The 20,346-nt window shown below is 42.0% G+C and overlaps 2 protein-coding genes across 2 annotated transcripts in view; both read left to right on the top strand.

Annotated features, from left to right (window-relative positions):
- prkcda (protein kinase C, delta a) overlaps window positions 1–10,993 on the top strand; it is a 24,501-nt gene extending 13,508 nt beyond the window's left edge. Inside the window, exons 8-18 of the mRNA XM_024270303.2 lie at window positions 1,286–1,415; window positions 1,488–1,588; window positions 3,321–3,414; window positions 3,527–3,657; window positions 3,741–3,914; window positions 3,989–4,080; window positions 6,138–6,200; window positions 8,277–8,415; window positions 8,487–8,675; window positions 9,923–10,051; window positions 10,140–10,993. Of these exons, the coding sequence (XP_024126071.1) occupies window positions 1,286–1,415; window positions 1,488–1,588; window positions 3,321–3,414; window positions 3,527–3,657; window positions 3,741–3,914; window positions 3,989–4,080; window positions 6,138–6,200; window positions 8,277–8,415; window positions 8,487–8,675; window positions 9,923–10,051; window positions 10,140–10,298 (1,401 nt within the window). The 3' untranslated portion in view covers window positions 10,299–10,993. The remainder of the gene's footprint in view (window positions 1–1,285; window positions 1,416–1,487; window positions 1,589–3,320; window positions 3,415–3,526; window positions 3,658–3,740; window positions 3,915–3,988; window positions 4,081–6,137; window positions 6,201–8,276; window positions 8,416–8,486; window positions 8,676–9,922; window positions 10,052–10,139) is intronic.
- A 2,531-nt stretch (window positions 10,994–13,524) lies between these two features.
- On the top strand, window positions 13,525–19,882 carry rft1 (RFT1 homolog). Its single transcript, XM_024271108.2, has 10 exons — window positions 13,525–13,666; window positions 13,739–13,824; window positions 15,160–15,282; window positions 15,346–15,637; window positions 17,083–17,217; window positions 17,300–17,560; window positions 17,638–17,782; window positions 17,849–17,954; window positions 19,314–19,563; window positions 19,640–19,882. Exons 1-10 carry the CDS (start codon window positions 13,604–13,606, stop codon window positions 19,802–19,804), a joined length of 1,626 nt encoding a protein of 541 aa, XP_024126876.1. The 5' UTR covers window positions 13,525–13,603; the 3' UTR covers window positions 19,805–19,882.
- Window positions 19,883–20,346: the final 464 nt, after the last annotated feature.

The raw sequence follows: 20,346 nt of genomic DNA, 5'->3' as shown, positions 1-20,346 counted from the left end.
CGTAAGTAAGAAATCTTCAAAAGAAAGTGTCGGTGAAGCTTTCCATTTTCAAAGTAAATCTAAAGTGTTTTATATTTAATTCAAAATTTGAGTCTCAAGTTGTGCTTAACTGACATGAGTTCTGGAAAAACTCATTTGCTTTAAAGAGCCCATACAATGCCTTTCTTAAGGCTTTCAGAGTGAACCATATCCATATGATCCTATTTTAACTTTGGAACACTAGAAAACAAACAATTTATGAAATATGAGTTATTTCTGATGAGTCTTTTCAAACCCGGAAGTAAAACGTCTCTGAGGCTCCGCCTTTCACTCATGGTGGGTGCCGCCCATTTCATGACGTCAACCTAGAGCGTCCTCATCAGTGTGTCGCCCACCAAAAAATACATCCAATTTTTTAAAAATATTGATGTACATACAGTGTAGCCCGGGCGTTAATCCACAAAATTTGTCACAGATTTTGATGGCTAATGGGTTCATTTTATAGAATTTCATTTTCAGGATTTATTGAAATGTTGAGAACATTCTTCTGATCAGCACTGGCTGTGAACGTTTCTGTTCTCTTTGAAACATCATTAATGTCTGTATCAAAAATCCTGTCTACGGGTATCTTTTCTGTCTTTTGCACACCTGCTCCCTTTCTCCACCAGGACAATATCCCCGTCTCCTTATCCATTCTCGGATACATTTAGGATCCATGCCAACATACAGTGCAGATTCCTCACCAGAAGTTTCAACTCTAAACCGAATGATCGTTTCTTGTCCATCGCTAAACTGGATCACAACACAAACAGCCGCTTGACTGTGAACGATTCGGGGAGTGGCGGGCTCGAGGATCCAGCTGATCACCGCCAGCTTCACGGGGAAAGTTCTTGTGTTAGCCTGTTACTGCAGCGCTGCACAGCAGTGAAGTGATTACGTAATCACAGTGAATCAGCTGATTCTTACAACTGATTTGCACCAACATGTAATGCTTAGAATGTAAAATAATGCAGAACTTTGAGGCTGTAAAAACTGTAGAGAACATTCTCAGGATTTTCTGGTAAATGATCCAAATCAGTGATGGTTAAGTTATTGATGAACTCAACCAGAAGGTTGGCAGAAGAAAAACGTGTTTGAAGTGACAAACACCATTTCTGTCTAATTCTTTGTTTTATCAGTTTTGTTGATTCTCCTGTTCTGAATAAAGGTTTAAATGATGATTTTAATGTAATCATCTAGTAAAAACACACACATTTAGAAACAAGCATATTATGAGTCGATCAGTGAGTTCTCTTTGTTTCCACAGTTTCAAAAGGAGCGTTTTAAAATCGACATGCCGCATCGTTTCAAAACCAACAATTACATGAGTCCCACCTTCTGCGATCACTGCGGGAGCCTGCTGTGGGGTCTGGTCAAACAGGGCCTGAAGTGTGAAGGTACGCCGCCGGCACTTCCTGTTGGCTGAAGTTGCGTTTGTGTTTGACAGACTTCTCTGGTTGTGTTTGCAGACTGCGGCCTGAACGTCCACCATAAGTGTCAAACTAAAGTCGCAAACCTTTGTGGGATTAACCAGAAGTTACTAGCTGAGGCGCTAACACAAGTCAGTCAGGTGAGTTCATGACACCTGTGCCAAACGGAACTTTAACCACGAGGACCAATAATCATAATCATTTGGATCGTAAACAGAAAAATGTCATTTCTTAAATATTTCCTTTTGTGCTTTAGACTGAAGTTGTGAAAAAGTCTGATTTTCATGTTTTAAAATGGGTTCTTGTTTTATTAGTTTTTTGTTTTCAAAAATTGTGATTTTTATCTTGACATTAGTTGTGTTTTGCCTAAACAACGCTCGAGGTGTGCATAAAGACGCCGGGTTCACACCTCACACAGCAGCGGCGTGGAATGGAGTCCGCCTCCATCCCGCCCTCGTTACTCCGTGGTGTAGTTCACACCAATCACGAAGCGCCGCGGTCGACTCGTGCGGTGCAGCGATTGTTTCGACGTTTGGTCTATTTTTTGCGCCAGCTGCAAACGATCTGCATCCATCCTGGGAGGAAGTGACGCCAAGAAAATCAGGTCAATTTTCAAAATATTACCAATTTTTCACAATAAAACAGTTATGGACAAATGTGATCATGTTTTTGTATTGAAACAGACTGTAGAGATGAAAATACAGCATCCCCCTTATTTGTGGGGTTTGGGGGCCGTAGAGCTCCACGAATCCGCGGTTACGGGAACCCCCAGTCCCCGTCTCACCCCCCATCCCCCACGGCTGAAGACTCTTACCGATCAAGAACACTTCTGATCTGCTTTGTAAACATTTATTAAAGAACATTGGAGCATTCCTCAACATGAAGAGCTTTTTTATCCAGAACAATAGACTGTAAGGTTTTTTAAATGTAAAAAAGCACATGTTGTCTTCTTCATCAGTTAAGTGTGAGAGGACTTCTCCATCCAGAATTCTTTGGTTTCATCTGTACCTATCCTCCCCGATTATCAGGACATCTTCAAGCTAATGCCATTGCTCCATGCAGGCTGTGTGTGTCGTGGATGAGCCGGCGTGCTCTTCAACTGTCTCCTGAGAAACTCCCAAAGCTCCTTTGGACGCAAAAGTTTCATACAAGCATCTTGAGCTGTCTGAGCTTTTTTGACAAACCGGAGGAGTCACATGACAGACAAAAAATCTGGGAATACGTGAAACCGCGAAAAAAGAAACAGGAATAAAGAAACGGGGGAAAAGAACGTGACTACGTAAAACCACAAAGAAAAACGCGAACAAAGTAACATGAAAAAAGAAACACAAATAAAAAAATGTGAATAAAGAAACTCAAAAGAAAGAAATGAGAATAAAAAAACCTGACTACGTAAAACCACAAAAAAGAAACGTGAAAAAAGAAACACAAAAAAAACAAACGAAATAAAGAAACGTTAAAAAAAGAAACGAGAATCAAGGAACGCGAAACAGAAAAAGAAAATAAAGAATCGTGAAAAAAGAGATGCAAGAAAAAATGCCAGCAAGGAAGCACGAAAAAAACAAAACAAAAAAGAATTAAAGGAACACGGATATATGTATATATTAGCTGTGAACATTAACGCGTTAATTAAACTGAATTACTGTGGTAATATTCATTAACGCAAATGAATTGCACTTCCAGCAGAAACTGTCTTAAATAACGACACAAGTTTTTTAATTCTAAAAACAGCACAATCATGATTAAAGGATTATAATATTAGAATAAAAAACATAGAGTGGGACTTTAGACACAGTTCAGAGAGTTAAAACATGTCACCTCTGATGAACGTCTGAGAGAATTTTTCTTGATTTTAACGTATCTTTGTTTCAGAAATCCTCCACTCGCCGCTCAGATCCAAACCTTCCTCCAATGCCGGATATTGGAATATACGATGAAGTAAACAAGCTTGCTGGGCTTGAGATCGGTAAGTGAAAACTTTTTGTTTTTTCAGTTTACCTGCATGACCAGGTGGATGATTTCTGCTATAACAGTTTGGATGAGTCAGTGATCGGTATTTCTGCTCATTTGTCCTTTAGAAACGTCTCCCTACGGCCGACTGTGGGAAGGGTCCAGCCCACGGCCACAATCGCGCTTAACCCACCTGACTCGCGTTAATGTGGACAACTTCGTCTTCCACAAAGTGTTGGGAAAAGGCAGCTTTGGAAAGGTGTCCATTTTAAATTCAGCCTGAATAAAAATAACAAAGTTGATGTTTCATCAAAGTCTGAATGTCGAATGTTCTCCTGGCAGGTCCTCCTAGCAGAGCTGAAGGGCTGTGGAGAGTATTTTGCAGTGAAAGCTCTGAAGAAGGAGGTGGTGCTGATGGATGATGACGTGGAGTGCACCATGGTGGAGAAGAGGGTCTTGGCTCTGGCCTGGGAGAACCCCTTCCTCACACACCTTTACTCCACCTTCCAGACTAAGGTACCTCTGCAGGGCTTTGCTTTAGTTTGCTGTCTACACGTCCGTTTCTGACTCTGAGGTGAATCTCTCCACAGGAACATCTGTTCTTCGTAATGGAGTACCTAAACGGAGGTGACCTGATGTTTCATATTCAGGAAAAAGGTCGTTTTGACCTCAACAGAGCCACGTGAGTCATTCCCGCCGTCTTCGCCGTTAGCTGTCAGACAGGAACTCACACACGGAATCAATGCTCACGCTCGTTTACTCAATCTACTGTTGAGGAAACATGAATCCCCATCATGCTGTGGGGTGGCTCAAAGGCTAGTGGGGTCCGTCAGCTCATGTAGTAGAGCTGCCACAAACGATTGTTTTAATAGTCGACTGATCACAGATTATTTCTTCCAATTAGTTGACTAATCGGGTCATACCCAAACTGGATGTAAAACAAACATCTCAACCATCAATAGCTTTAAACTAACTAAAAACTAGATATATAGCATTACCTGAGATAATGCTAGTGTGAATGCTGTAAGCTGAGTTTGGCCTCTGAAGATGCTGAAATTGATTGATAAAAATGCTGAAGTTGACAGCTGCAATCGCTGAAGCTGATGACCAGCTAATTTATTAGCTAAACTAAAATTAGCCTTTTTTTTTTTACTTTTTCTGGTGCCATGACAGATTAATTTATCCCTCTGGGATATGAATAAAGTTCAATTCATTCAATTAAAAAAACAAAAAAAGCCTAAATTAGCCAAAATAGCTAGCATGTAGCTGAAATATTAGCTAAACTCAAAATTAGCCTAAAAAGCTTTAATAGTCCAAAAAACTAGCAGAATGTCATTATAACTTTCATCTTTACTACACTCTGACTCCATATAATATAAAGTAACGACTAATCTACTATTAGTTGTCAACTATTTTAATAGTCGACTGATCACCGATTATTTAACTGAAAAAAATATTAAATTAGCCAAACAGCTAGCATGTAGCGGAATTGTTAGCTAAACTCCAAAATAGCCTAAAAACTGAAAAAATATTAAATTAGCCAAAACAGTTATCTTGCAGCTGAAATATTATCTAAACTCAAATTAGCCTAAATAGTCCAAAAGACTATCAGAATGTCATAATAACTTTCATCTTTACTACGCTCTGACTCCATATAATATAAAGTAACGACTAATCGACTATTTTAATAGTCGATTAGTCGTGGCAGTCGTCCTCCACGGCAGACAGGAGTTAGCCTTATGTAGAGGCGTCTCTTTCCACCGCCCACCTCTAATTACACGGTGAGAATCCCCACAGACAAACATCAACAAGCTGCTGGAAGGTGTGAAGACTCTAGAACACAGCAACACATCCGCCAGCAGCTAAAGGTTTCACTCGTAACACTCAACCTTCTCAACACGTGCAGAAAGGAACAAAAAACCAGAATCTTATCGATTCTGGAGAACTATCATCGACACCCAGCCCTAATTTGTTTGTAGAGGCCATGACTGTATTTAAAAATGTGCGTAGCGACGCGATCACAAACACTTCAGACACGAAAGCCTGAAATTCTGGTCTGCATTTGCATAGACATGGAAAGCTGCTGCTGAAAAACGAGCAGCCGGTCTGTTTGCACCTTCAGACATTCTCTCCTGGACTGAACTTTTGGTTTTGTTGTTTTCAAACAGCTGGCGAGCAGCAGACACGGCTCCTAAAGTACTCCTCGCTCCTGTAATCAGAGTCACTTAGACCACTCTACCTTGTTAACACTGATCTCCTCACTCAGCACCTGCATTCAGCCCCGGCTCCAGAGTGGAGCTGGATGATGTTGTGTATTTGTTTGTACAAGACAGCTTGTAAAATTCAGGATGTTTAGACATCAGAAGCTTAAACGAACTTCTGCCTTATAGAGATTTAAGAAATGTTTGTGAAGGACACAGGTCCCTGAGGAAATCCTCAGGAAGGACGTCTGCTTTTACCTTTCACGTATTTGACGTGACACTCCTGAAGGGAAGCAGGTCATCAGTGGGCTAATCCTTCAGCCCGCAGGAGCTCTTGGGTTTCACGTCATGAGAGCGTTATTCACTCGTCTCCGGCTCTATACAAATGTCCTCCTCAATAATTTACATGTACGCTGAAACAGGTCCTCATGACACCAGCTTCAAGCTGCCAACTCCACCAAGTGAGATGACCACCATTCAGAGCTGCGTCTCCATCGGAGATGAGCCGCCGATAACTCTCAGCCATCTGTCTCCACAGGTTCTACTCGGCTGAGATCGTTTGTGGTCTTCAGTTCTTGCATTCCAAAGGGATCATCTACAGGTCAGAACAAAACCTAACCACTGTTTTCTAATCAACAAATATGGATGTAACAATTCTTCCTGAATCGTTAAAAAAAAATCTTCAACATCTTCATCTAAGCAGAAAATGAAAAAATCAGTTTGTCACCGTCTGTGCTGAAATGTGGAAAAATGCAGAACAGATTACATTCCTCCATGCAGGCTCACTGTGAGCGTGCATGTGAGAGTGTGTGCACGTGCCTGTGCACGCCGGAGAATTTGTGCACCTGTGAGTGTGTGCACGCCTCTAAGTGTGCGCACCTGTGAGTGTGTGCACCTGTGAGTGTGTGCACCTGTGAGTGTGTGCACGCCTCTAAATGTGCGCGCCTGTGAGTGTGTGCGCCTGTGAGTGTGTGTGCGAGCCTGTAAATGTGCGCGCCTGTGAGTGTGTGTGCGCGCCTGTGAGTGTGTGTGCGCGCCTGTGAGTGTGTGTGCGCGCCTGTAAATGTGCGCACCTGTGAGTGTGTGCACGTGCCTGTGCACGCCGGAGAATTTGTGCACCTGTGAGTGTGTGCACGCCCCTAAGTGTGCGCACCTGTGAGTGTGTGCACGCCTCTAAATGTGTGCACCTGTGAGTGTGTGCACCTGTGAGTGTGTGCACGCCTGTAAATGTGCGCACCTGTGAGTGTGTGCACCTGTGAGTGTGTGCACGCCTCTAAATGTGCGCACCTATGAGTGTGTGCGTCTGTGTTTGTACGCGTCTGTGAGTGTGGCGCCTGTGAGTGTGTGCGCGCCTGTAAATATGCGCATCTGAATGTTTGCGTGAGTGTGTGTGCACGCCTGTAAATGTGCGCACCTGTGAGTGTGTGTGCGCACCTGTAAATGTGCGCGTGTGAGTGTGTGCGACTGTAAGTACGTATGCCTGTGAGTGTGGCGCCTGTGAGTGTGTGTGCGTGCTTGTAAATGTGCGTGCCTGTGTTTGCTCTTTTTATGAACTCTCTTTAGCTCTCTGTTTTTCTGCAAGCGGCGCGTGAACGCTCATTCACACTGAGTGTGAGCGGGCGAGGGGGCCCAGCGGTTACACTGAGAGGCCGGGGAGCGGTCCGTCACACGTTGAGCAGTACATGAGCCGAATATGAAAGGATTTGTGATCATTTTAGTATTCTGTATAATTCTTCATTTGTATTGAATCGATTCTGTTGGCAGGAAAACAGACAGTTTGATGTAAAGGGAAAAAGAAAGCATACTTGGCCTTAAAATACCTTTAGTTCATTGTGTTGAGAAAAAAAAATCAAAATCCTGACTTTAAAACTGTGAATCGGATCGTAGCTTGACTGAATCTTTACATCCCTTCTCTTGGGTTTTGTTGTCCTAAATGTTTCATGTCAGTGTCTTAGCTCAGTTACAGCTGAACTTGGAGCAGCTGAAATGTTTCAGGACTCCCACACAATCCAACACTTTTTTCTGAAACTTTCTGCACGATGAACAAAGACTGTTGAGACAAATGCCGCTGTGGGAGGAGGTCAGGTATCGGGTTATGATTAAGTAAATATACCAACAAAAACACAACTGTTCACACAAAGACAAAGTTTCACTACAGATGCTTCACTTTGATCACTTCTGTCAATGTTCAGATTAAAGAATACACAGAAAACTCTAATGTTAAAGATGATTACAGATAAATTCATAATCAGCAGGGATCCAACAATACTCACGCCTCACAACTCTGTTCAAACCTTTCACACTGAGCCTGGTGTGATGTGATACAACAAAACATTTTTTCTTAAATGTAGCACCACAAGTGTTGAACACTCTGAACGTAAACATCCTGGTATACAGTAGGAATGCTACGATTCACTTTCTTCACGGTTTGGTGCAATAGTGGAACAGATGGTTCAGTTTGAAACAGAGTTGTGGCGTCCCTGAAGAAAAGTCATTATTTTCTCAGCGGTTATGTACAGGTTTCTAGTAGTAGTAGTAGTAGTAGTTACTACTACTACTTCTGCTACTAATATTTCTACAACTACTACTAGAAGTAGTAGAATACTACTTCTTCTTGTCCTTCTCCCTCTTACTTCTTGGTTAAATGGAGAACTCTCTCTCTGTTTTTATTTTTCAGAGATCTAAAGTTAGACAATGTGATGCTGAATCATGAGGGTCACATCAAAATTGCTGACTTCGGCATGTGCAAGGAGAACGTGTTTGGAGATAATCGCGCCACAACCTTCTGTGGGACTCCGGACTACATCGCCCCAGAGGTACACCTTTGTGACTTTTGATCCGGCCGCGGTTTGAACGGTCCGTGAACGTGAATGTTGTGTCCTCGCAGATTCTGCTGGGACAGAAGTACTCCTTCTCCGTGGACTGGTGGTCGTTCGGGGTTCTGCTGTACGAGATGCTGGTGGGTCAGTCACCGTTCCATGGAGATGACGAGGACGAGCTGTTTGAGTCGATCCGCATGGACACGCCCCACTACCCCCGCTGGATCAACAAGGAGGCCAAAGACCTGCTGGAGCAGGTCAGCATCTTACAGCGTGTTACCAAGACTGAAAGAGTTCTGCAGATTCAGAATCTGCTGGAATCAAGTTGATCGTGTTAATGATTGAAAAGTTACAGTGTGTTAAAGATTAAAGGGTTAAAGGCCACACCAAGTGTCTCTTTAGCGCATTCATGCCTCGGTTCCACTGAGCGGTCCAGACCGGACCGGACTTTTTAGAGTTTCCATTCTAAAATGGACCCGTTAAGCAAGACCGACTGGTACCATTTCTGGTACCCCGTGAGGGCGGAGCTTCTGTCGTCACATGATGTAACCCAGTGATTGGTGGAAAGGCTTTATGACAACAGCAAGCGTCTGACCTGCGCTTTTCCCAAATCAAGATCCAAAACTAAAGTTTTGTTCTCTTTTCGTCTGGATTCTTTTCGCCCCACAATCTTCTTGCAAAGAATAATAAATTCTTTACATACAGTATAGAATTTACCCCTTATTCACGGGGTTGGGGACCAGAGACACTCCGAATCCACCAATACGGAGACACCCCATCCCCTATTTCCATCAACCCAACCCCCGTTTCTGTCTCACTAAAACCCAATTTTTGTCTCGCCCAACCCCCGTTTTTGTCTCGCCCAACCCCCATTGGTGTCTAACCCAACCCCCGTTTCTGTCTCACTAAAACCCCGTTTGTGTCTCGCCCAACCCCCACAGTCAAAGATTGTCATAGAATTCTTTTTCTTTTTCATTCAGACCAATAGACTGTTCTGCACCGTAGAGTCCGGCTTCATCCAGAATAAACATCTGATCCGGATCACCGTAGAGTCCGGCTTCATCCAGAATAAACATCTGATCCGGATTATAATGATCCTCCACGGTTATCTTCTTCATTTTCCGTCTGTTTCTGAGTCAGCTGATGCAGCTTCTCTGTCGCTGTAGTCACAGTTACGCCATCATCTACACCCCGGATACGCTTTGATGGTCAAACTTTCAATGGAAACGTTCACTTGAATTACCCGGACCGTTCTAAACCGGCCAAGAGGGGACCGGTTCTGGTCCGTACCGCTCAGTGGATAGTTGGCATTGGAGTGCAGTTCGTCCTTTAGTGAGGTCTACTCACTTCAGCTTTGCTTTTATAAAACTTAAATAAATCAAATTCAATAGGAAAAATGTTCTCTTATAAAAACAATATTTATGTAGGTTAATTATGACAAAAGGAATCCTGTTTGGGTCGTATCGTGGATATATTTAACCTGTTTGATTTCTCCTTCTGGCAGCTGTTTGACAGGGAGCCCACACACAGGCTGGGAGTCGTGGGCAACATCCGGCAACACTCCTTCTTCAAAAGCATCAACTGGCAAGCCTTGGAAAAGAGGGAGGTGGAACCCCCGTTCAAGCCCAAAGTGGTACGCTCCGTTTCTGTCTAAGACATACAATCATTAAAGCTGTATTTCCCTGGCTGATGATGTCCTCTTTGTTTTCCCTCCATGGCAGAAAGCCCCCAACGACTGCAGTAACTTTGACCGGGAGTTCCTGAGCGAGAAGCCGCGGCTGTCCCACAGTGAGAAGAACTTTATAGACTCCATGGATCAGTCGGCGTTTTCGGGATTCTCCTTCATAAACCCCAAGATGGAGCGCCTTTTAGAGAACTGAGCCGTCCGAAAACGAGACTTCAGGGGTATTTATGGGGTAGTGAATGGATGATCCTCCGTCAGTATTTGTGCAACATCATTTCAAACTTCCTCTCTCAGCTTTGGGTACGAAATAAATCCGCCTGTATGCTGTATAGTTTGATGTTATTGTATTTTTAGCATGCTTTTTAATAGTCTATGGAATCCTGTGTGAGTATTAATATGAAATATTCTTACATTTCACACAACATCATCTGACACCATGTGGTGTTGCCTTTAATTGCATTTTAGCCGTTCAGAAGTAGATGGAAAGGTATGTAATATATACAGTTTTATTATGTAAATGAGGCATGTATATGAACAACAAAATGCAGTTCTACAAACTATAAACTAATGAATGTTAGCGTCTCTTCTTGCATTGTATGTCATACGTTTCAGAGCTGTAACTGTCAGAAATAGTTGTATTTGTACAGTTGGCAAAATGTAAATATTTAATACAAACGTCGTTTTCATTTGAGCAGAAAGTTTGTTTTGGGAGAAAGGTGTGCAGCCACAGGTACAAGAAGAAATGTAACATAGGCCTACTTTGTGGTTAGAATATCAATCTGTATAGAAACTATGAAATTATGTTTTAAAGTGCATGTTGAGATGTTTGTTTTTATTATGTTTTAATTATTATCCCCATGCTTTACTTCTGATTAAATACTACTAGCTATACTTTTTGTTGTGAACTCTGTTGAAAACCCCCTCAGATACACTGAATTCAAGTGATTATTTCTGTTATTTTTGTTTTTCATAAACTTTATAGTTTTTTAAAATATTGAGCAAAATATGCCCCATAGAAAATTAATGAGAGTCTACAAATATCAGAATTTTAAGTATTATTAGCAACAAGCCTTTAAATATATTCATGGGCTATCTTTTCATCTTTTATAATAATTTCGTAAAAAACTTTACCTAATATTTAGCAACATGTTTTAGGCTAATTTGCTATCTAATTAGGTTTTTATAGGCTAATTCAGAGTTTAGCTTCTGTTGTAGCAACATGCTAACGTTTTTGACTAACTTAGTTTACTGAGGACTTTTAGGCTATTTCGGAGTTTAGCTAATATTTAGTAACGGGCTAGCTTTGGGGGCTAATTTGTTATCTACTTAGGCTTTTTATGCTAATTTAGAGTTTTGCTTCTATCTAGCAAGATTCTAATGTTTTTGACTAATCTAGTTTACTAAGGAATTTAAGGCTGCTTTGAAGTTAAGCTAGTATTTTAGCAACATGCTAGTTTTTTTTTTCTTTCTTTTTTTGGTGCGAATTTTCCATCTAATAGGGTTTTTTGGCTAATTTGGAGCTTAGCTCATGTTTTACATTTTCATGTATTAGGGATTTTACTACAATTTTTAAAAAAGAAATTTTGTTCAACTCTTTCATAGTACTGGAACAAAATTTCCAGTCTTTTAGCAAATGTAACATTTTGCAGCTTTTTTTTCCCCATTTTTAGCAAAAAGCTTCAGCGACTACTTCCAGCAAAAAGTATTCACACTAGCATTATTGCAGGTAATGCAACATTTTTAGTTATTCTTGCCTTTTTTATGTGTATATATACAGTTTATAGGTTTGGATATATTGTATACTACCCTTAATGTAGTGGAGGAATCTATCATCTTAACTGTTGATTCATTTGAACAGTGAGAGATAGAAAATCAAGAAAACCACATAAGTGTGTTAGTGTTTCATTCATAAGTATGTCTAGTAACCATTAGGAGTTCTGGTTCATGCAGACCAGTAGACACCTGTTTGAATTGATCACCTGCAGAACAGACACCTGTCCACAGAATTAGTCCATCAGACTCCCAGCTCTCCAACATGGACTAAAGACTAAAGAACTTTCAGTGGATTCAAGGGAGAAGGTTGTAGACCAGAATGAACTACCAAACCATCAGCAACAAGCTGGAGGTTAAAGGTCACAACTGTTGGAGCCAAAATACAAGAACATAAGCATCAATCCACCTGTACGTCTGGGTCTCCAAACCAGATCTGACCTGTGGGGTTTCCAGTGAGGAATGGTCCTGAAACAACACATCTGAAAGCAGCTGGAACCACAGTCACCGAGAAAACCATTGGTGACATTTATGTCACAATGGTTTAACATCCTGTACAGCTGTTGAAGTCCCTCTGCTTAAGAAGACACGTGTGCCAACAAATACTTTCATGATTTAGAGTGACTGGGAGAAGGTTTTGAGGTCCGATCAGACCAACGTGGATCAACTCAACCGTGAGGAGGAAGAGAAGTGCTGCCTATGACCCAAAAACACTATCCTCACTGTCAAGCATGGAGGTGGGAACATTATGGTTTGTGGGTGCTACTTCACTGTATGGATGGGAGGATTTGTCCAATCCTGAATGAGAACCTCATTTTCTCCACCTGGTGGCTTAAAATGGATCGTGGACGGTTCTTCCAACAGGATCATGACCCAAAACTTACAGCCAAGACGAGGCTTCCGGGGGTGGGGCACCGTGCTGGGCCCCCTGGCGCGGCGAGGGGCTATTGGGATGGGAGGGAGCTTTCACTCTCTGTGCTCCTGTCCCTCCCTGCTCTCTGGCGGTCCTGATGGCCTGGTCCAGTTGGCTGACGTGATTACCCGGCGGTTGGATTCCCTCTGTCTACTATACTGTGCAGGTGTCAGGTGTGTGGACAGGCCCCGTCCCTTTTAGAGTACCTGACAGTAATGATGATAAACTTCCAGTAACTCGTTACTTTATGACTCTACCTTCACAGTCATCCTCCAACTTCCTTAAAGTATGCAAATATAATCAATATAAATAAGGTTTAGCCTAAAAACAAATGTACACCTTGTGTGTTTAAGATTTATAACCCCCTGTTGTAACTGTAAAATCTGTCCAACACAAAAGGCCTTTGAAGAAATAGAAACTCAGTTTTAATCTTTTTTGTATCAATTTATTTTATTTAATAAGAATACATAATATAATTTTCCTCATGTGTGTCCTCCATCGTCAGAAAAGGCAACAAGAAACTGTTAAAAACACCGTTTTCATTAGAGTAAAAGTTCTAAAAATGCAAATATTTTCTCTAACTTGAAAAGGCAGAACTACGCCCTCTAGCGACACTAGTGTGAACTGAACGTTTCTGACGTCAGCACGTAACGTCGCGTGTATGCGGAAGTGCTCCTCGTTTGCTCCAGTACCCCAGCTGTTCCTCGGCAGAACCTCTTCTGTCCGTCACAGAGACAGTCTCCGTGACTCCATAATAATGTTTGGTCGGTAGAAAACTGCGGGTTCTCCTCCGGGATCAAGTCTGTAAAGATTCCGAGATGAACTCTGTGGATAAACTGCGGAACACGTTCACTTTGGCATCATGCAATGTGTTGCTCCAGGTATCAAATGAAGGATTTTTTCTCCGCTTGTGTCCCTGTTCTCCGCGTGCCATCCACCTGTGTGTGTTGCAGGTGATGTTCCGCGTGCTCACCTTCCTGCTGAACGGCTTCACGCTGCGCTTTGTGTCCAAAGAGCTGATTGGGGTCGTCAACGTCAGGTGAGCGCAGGGGATGCTGGGAGTTTTTAGGAAGTCTGAGCTGATCTCATTGTTTTTTAATGCTTTATTTTGAGTTTACAAAGCTGCAAGGCCAACAGATGTTCAGAACCACGTGGGTAAAAATAATTATGATGAATCCAAATGACACACAAAATGAAAAAAGAAAATTAAAATCATTAAAAATAAATAAGTAAAGAGGGAAAATACAGTGGTGAAGTTGGTTAGATATTGGATATTGGACAAATATTCAGGGATTTCTTCAATAGCTTTGAGGCCGTTTGACCTACTGACCCTAAACCACTTTAAAATTAAACTCCCAGTTGAGGACATTTGGGTATTTTACAATGTAAATTGTATTAAAATCCATTCTAAAGTGCTGAGGCCAACAGTTATCAATGGGGAGGTCATTATTCTGAAGTCTTTAGGGGTCAGTAGGTCAAACGGCCTCAAATCTATAGAAGAAAAACACAATTTTACACTATCAAATACGTCAAAAATTTACAATATATCAAAATTATTGCGCTCTGAAGTCCTCATTTGGGAGTATTATTCTAAGGTGGTTTGAGATCAGTAAGTGAAACAGCCTCAAAGCTATTACAAAAAACACAACATTTTCCACTTTAAAATACATTTAAACAATTTAAAATTTATTAAAATCCAATCTAACGTGCTTTTTTTTAGTTATTTTACTCCTTTTACGGACGCCGGTACCTGAATTTGCCTGAAGATTTCCAAAGGGATTAATAAAGTATTTTCTATTCTATTCTATTCTATTCTGTTCTAATCTATTACTCTGAAGTGGTTTGGGGTCAGTAGGTCAAACGGCCACAAAGCTATAAAAGTAAAACACAATTTTCTACTATAAAATACGTAAAAAAAAAAGTAACATTTATTCAAATTTAATTTAAACCATTGAGTCTGATAGTCTTCATTTGGGAGTATTATTCTAAAGTGGTTTGAGGTCAATAGATCAAATGGCCTCAAAGCTATAGAAGAAAAACACAACATTTTAGACTTTAAAATACTTGGAAAATTCTAAAATGAATTAAAATCCAATCTAAAGTGCTGAGCCCAATAGTACTCGATGGGAGTCATTACTCTGAAGTGGTTTAGGGTCAGTAGGTCAAACGGCCTCAAATATCTTTGAGAAAAATCCCAATTTGTACACTTTAAAATACATACGATTTCTTAAAATGTGTGATTAATAAGTAAATAAAAAATGAAAAATAATAGTACGTAAGGCGACAACATTATACCTGAAAGATTTTAAATGTATTTTTGAAGTTTTTTCCCGTTTTCTTTAATCTCATTGGTGACCATGTCTCGGTCTTCCAGGCTCACGCTGCTTTATTCCACACTAGTATTCCTGTCCAGAGAAGCTTTCCGCAGAGCCTGTCTCAGTGGGGAATCGGGGACCAATCAGAACTGGAGACAAGTCATCAACCTCTTATGGCTGACGTGAGTTCACCCACATCCGAACCGTGAAGTTCACTCCAGTCCTCAACTCTGGCTTGTGTTTAGGCTTCCCATCGGAGTAATATGGGCCCTCCTCCTGGGATCTGTGTGGCTGTGGCTCCTGGAGGTCCCCGACCCGGAGGCCGTGCCCTACTACGGTGGGGCTGTGGTTCTGTTTGCCTTCTCAGGAGTCCAGGAGCTGCTGGCGGAGCCGCTCTGGGTCGTGGCTCAGGCTCACATGTTCGTCTGGTTGAAGGTGGTGGCTGAGAGCTTAGCCATGATCGCCAAGTGCAGCGTGACGGTGCTGCTGGTGGTGTTTGCCCGGGAGTGGGGCCTCTACATCTTCTCTGCAGCTCATGTGAGACAGCCACTAACTTTCTGCTAATAGTGTGAATGCTTAGTAAGCAATCAAACTATAGTGATTCTCCTGCTCCTTTCTGTACGTTTTTCAGCACCTAAAAACTCAATCACACTTAGAGAAACTTCAGCAATCTTGGTATCAAAACGTTCAGCTCATTCAGGACATCACGGCTTATATTTTTGGTATTCAAAAATTTTATAGTTTTTAAAATATTGAGCAAAATATTCCCCATTGAAAATGAATGAAAAAGTCTTCAAATGTTGTATTTTTAGTAAATTAGCAACAGGCCTTTAAATATGTTCATAGTGTGTTTTCATGTTTTATAGTATTTTTTAAAAAATGGCATTGAGTTAATAAGTTGGCATTATGCTAGCTCATTTGGGTAACTTGGCATCTGCTAAGGTTTTTTGGGTTAATTTTAGAGTTCAGCTTCTATTTTTGCAACATGCAAACATTTGTGGATAATTTTTTATTTACTGGGGTTTTTATTGACTAATAGCTTCTATTTTAATAACATGCTAACGTTTGTGGCTAATTTGTTATCTACTGAGGTTTTTATTGGCTCATTTAGAGTTTAGCTTCTATTTTAGCAACATGCTAATGTTTTTGGCTAACTTGTTATCTAGTAGGGTGTTTCGGGGTAATTTAGAGTTTAACTTCTATTTTAACAACATTCTAACGCTAATTTGTTATCTACTGGGGTTTTTAGGCTAATTGCTTCTATTTTAGCATTATGCTAACATTTGTGGCAATTTTTTTATTTACTGGGGTTTTTATTGGCTAATAATTTCTATTTTAGCAACATGCTAACGTTTGTGGCTAATCAGTTATCCACTGGAGTTTTTATTGGTTCATTTGAAGTTTAGCTTCTATTTTAGCAACATGCTAATGTTTTTGGCTAATTTGTTATCTAGTAGGGTGTTTTGGGCTAATTAAGACTTTAGCTTCTGTTTTAGCAACATGCTAACGCTTTTGGCTAATTTGTTATCTACTGGGGTTTTTAGGCTAATCACTTCTATTTTAGCAATATGCTAACATTTGTGGCATTTTTTTTATTTACTGGGGTTTTTATTGGCTAATAATTTCTATTTTAGCAACATGCTAACGTTTGTGGCTAATTTGTTATCTACTGGGGTTTTTATTGGCTCATTTAGAGTTTAGCTTCTATTTTAGCAACATGCTAACATGTTTGACTAATTCAGTTTACTGAGAAATTTTAGGCTATTTTGGAATGTAGCTAGCAGTCTTTTAGCAAATGTAACATTTAGCATTTTCAGTAAATCCCTTCAGCAGTTAAAGTCAATTGCTTTACCGTTTTCAGTAAAAAGCTTCAGCATCTTCAGCAACTACTTTCATCCAAAGCATGTACACTAGTATTATTGCAGGTAATTCAACTTTTTTAGTCTTTGTTTTGTCTTTCATGATTCGTATTTCTCCCTCAGCTGGTGTACACCGGGTTCCTGGTGTTGTGCTACGTCGTTTACTTCACTCGTTTCTTGGGGTCTGAAGAGGCGGCAAAGAAGAGTTTCCCTCTGCAGCGGGTTACAGATTTACTGCCAGGCAGACTCCATGGAGAGGTTGTCGGTCTAAAGCGTGTTTTTCTGTTTGTCTATGTAGTATGTAGCTAATAACAGTCATTTCCTTCTGCTGCACGTGAAGCCGCTGATAGACGCGAGTGCGGCTCAGCTCACGTGGAGCTTCTTCAAGCAGTCCTTCCTCAAGCAGATCCTGACGGAGGGAGAGCGTTACATCATGACCTTCTTCAGTGTGCTGAGCTTCGGGGATCAGGGCGTTTACGACATCGTCAACAACCTGGGATCAATGGTGGCGCGTTTCGTCTTCTTACCCATCGAAGAAAGCTTCTACATCTTCTTTGCCAACATTTTGGAGAGAGGACGCGGCGTTCACAAGCAAGAGCAGGTTTGTGTTGTGGAAAGCAGCGTGTTTCAAATGCCAAACACATGGCTGATTCTTCCTGCGTCGCTGCGGGTTTGCAGGAAGCCGCCTCCATGGCGGCGGAGGTGTTGGAGTGCCTTCTGAAACTGGTGGTGGTGATCGGTCTGATCATCACGGTCTTTGGGTACGGATACTCTCACCTGGCTCTGGATCTCTACGGAGGCTCTCTGCTGAGCAGAGGTGCAGGTATGAACCCCAAATGCAGGAGGAATATGAAGACTGTTTTGATCATTTGTTCATTTCTCGCCTAAGGGCCGGTTCTGCTGCGCTGCTACAGCTGCTATGTCCTGCTGCTGGCTGTGAACGGCGTCACGGAGTGTTTTGTGTTTGCCACCATGAGCAAAGAGGAGGTCGACAAGTAAGAAAAAGAACAAACGTCCTGAACGGTTGTGTCTTTTCTCTGTTGACACTAGAGATGTAACGATTCAGTCACACCACGATTAGATTCACAGTTTTAAAAATATGATTTAGAATTTTTTTTTTCAACATTTTTTTTCCTCAATAATGAACTAAAGGTATTTTAAGGACAATGTGTTTTCTTTTTGCTCCTTACATCAAACTGTTTTCCTACTAACAGAAACGATTCAATTCAAATGAACAATTATGCATATTATTGAAATGATCACAAATCCTTTCATACTCGATTCATGTTGTGCTCCATGTGACGGACCGCTCAGCACAACTTGCCAACCTGCCGCTGCGTTCGCACTTAGCACAGATGACCGCTTAAACGGAGCTCGCAAAATAAAAAGACAAGAAGAAGAGAGTTAATAAAAGAGCACGGCTCCAGGGACTTGGAGAGAAACTGTCATGAAGCGTCGTCACTCATGAATGTCACGGTAGATCGGTCAAAGCTGCAAAGTGAGGAACAAATCTCGGTTTTGCGTGAATTTGCGTTAATAGTTGCGATCGCAACTTCAGAAAATCCTGAAGGAGATGAATTATGTGAAACTTTTAAATCTGAAGCGCAGACTCAGGTGTGCACACACAAAGGCGCACACACACACTAACAGGTGTACACTCACAAGTGTGCACACTCACAGGTGCGCACACATTTACTGGTGCGCACACTCACTCACAGGCGCACACACACTCACAGGTGCTCACACACGCTCACAGACGCGCACACTCAAAGGTGCACACCCACACTCACGGACGCGCGCACACTCACAGGTGCGCGCACACACTCACAGGTGCGCGCGCACACACACTCACAGGTGCGCGCGCACACACACTCCCAGGCGCGCACACACACTCACAGGCGCGCACACACACTCCCTGGCGCGCACACACACTCACAGGTGCGCGCACACACACACTCCCAGGCGCGCACACACGCTCACAGGTGCGCGCGCACACACGCTCACAGGTGGGTGCGCACACACACTCACAGGCGCGCACACACACTCACAGGCGCGCACACACACTCACAGGCGCGCACACACACTCCCTGGCGCGCACCCACACTCACAGGTGCGCGCGCACACACGCTCACAGGTGCGCACACACACTCACAGGTGCGCGCACACACACTCACAGCGAGCCTTCATGGAGAAATATCTTCTGCTCTGAATTTGTAAATGTAGGCACAGGCCGTAACAAACCGATTTTATGATTTTTCTGCATCGATGAACACGTTGGCGAGTTTGAATCATTTCTTTACCGATTCACCAACGTTACGTTTTTCGTTGACGCAGCTCTCTGGCTCTGCCTGCAGGTACAACCTGGTGATGTTGGCTCTGTCCGCCTCCTTCCTGATTCTGTCCTACATGCTGACCTGGTGGGCTGGCGGCGTCGGCTTCATCCTGGCCAACTGCCTCAACATGGGGCTCCGCATCGTCCACAGCCTCCGTTACATCCGCCGCTACTTCCACACGAGTCACTGGACGCCTCTGAGAGGCCTGCTGCCCTCGCCGCCGCTCCTGCTGGCGCTCGCCGTCAGTGCAGCCGTGACAGCCGGTTCTGAGGTGCAGAAACAGCGGAACAGATTTGAAAGTGTTCTCATTTTTAGATCTGAATCGTGACGTCTTTCTCGTGTTTCAGGCCGTTTTCTGCTGCGACGGCGGCTGGTCGCTCAGACTGCTCCACATCGCCGTGGGAGGAGTCTGTTTGCTTCTCGTGCTTTCTGTGACGGCTCTGAGTGAAAAACAGCTGCTGCTCTTCATCAGGACTCACCTGCTGTCACAGTACAGGAAGAAGACAACTTAATAAAACTCTAACTGAAGATATTTTTGCACTAACAAAAGAGATTCGTATTAAAACGTCTGTGGGAATAAGAAACAAAAACTATTTTTGAAAAAGTTCATATTTATTTTTATTGCAACATTCCTACTTAATGGTGATGGAACATAGGATTTATTTTTCTGGTGAATGTTTTAAAACATTAAATCATTTTATTTGTCTTCATTGAAGTAAATGAAAATTGTATTTAAAGTTTGTAATGTCAAACTAAAATATATAAAAGTTTACACACATCTGGTCCAGCCTTTAAAATAAAAACAAAAACCTGTTACTCTAATCTTTTTATTTTTCCTTTATTATTCTAAATGTTCCATTCATTATTCTAAATAAAGAAATGTATAATTTAAGGAAATTCTCACTTTAAATATAATTTTAACAAGAAGAGAAAATCTTTCAGGAAATAAATCTCTAATTTTTGGCGGTTACGCTCCGGGTTGATGGCGTCTTGCGTGGTTGGATGAACTCGTACCACAGATGAGTCTAGATTAGAGTCTACAACACTTCAGGAG

This window comes from Oryzias melastigma, linkage group LG5 (assembly GCF_002922805.2).
Source record: "Oryzias melastigma strain HK-1 linkage group LG5, ASM292280v2, whole genome shotgun sequence".
Classification (NCBI taxonomy): domain Eukaryota; kingdom Metazoa; phylum Chordata; class Actinopteri; order Beloniformes; family Adrianichthyidae; genus Oryzias; species Oryzias melastigma.
This window is presented reverse-complemented; position numbering and strand designations above follow the sequence as displayed.

Coding starts and splice junctions, on each gene's coding strand:
- rft1 (XM_024271108.2), top strand. CDS start 13,604: ATGAACTCTGTGGATAAACTGCGGAACACGTTCACTTTGGCATCATGC. Junction 17,561..17,637: donor GCGTTCACAAGCAAGAGCAG/GTTTGTGTTGTG, acceptor GCGGGTTTGCAG/GAAGCCGCCTCCATGGCGGC. Junction 19,564..19,639: donor CCGTGACAGCCGGTTCTGAG/GTGCAGAAACAG, acceptor CTCGTGTTTCAG/GCCGTTTTCTGCTGCGACGG.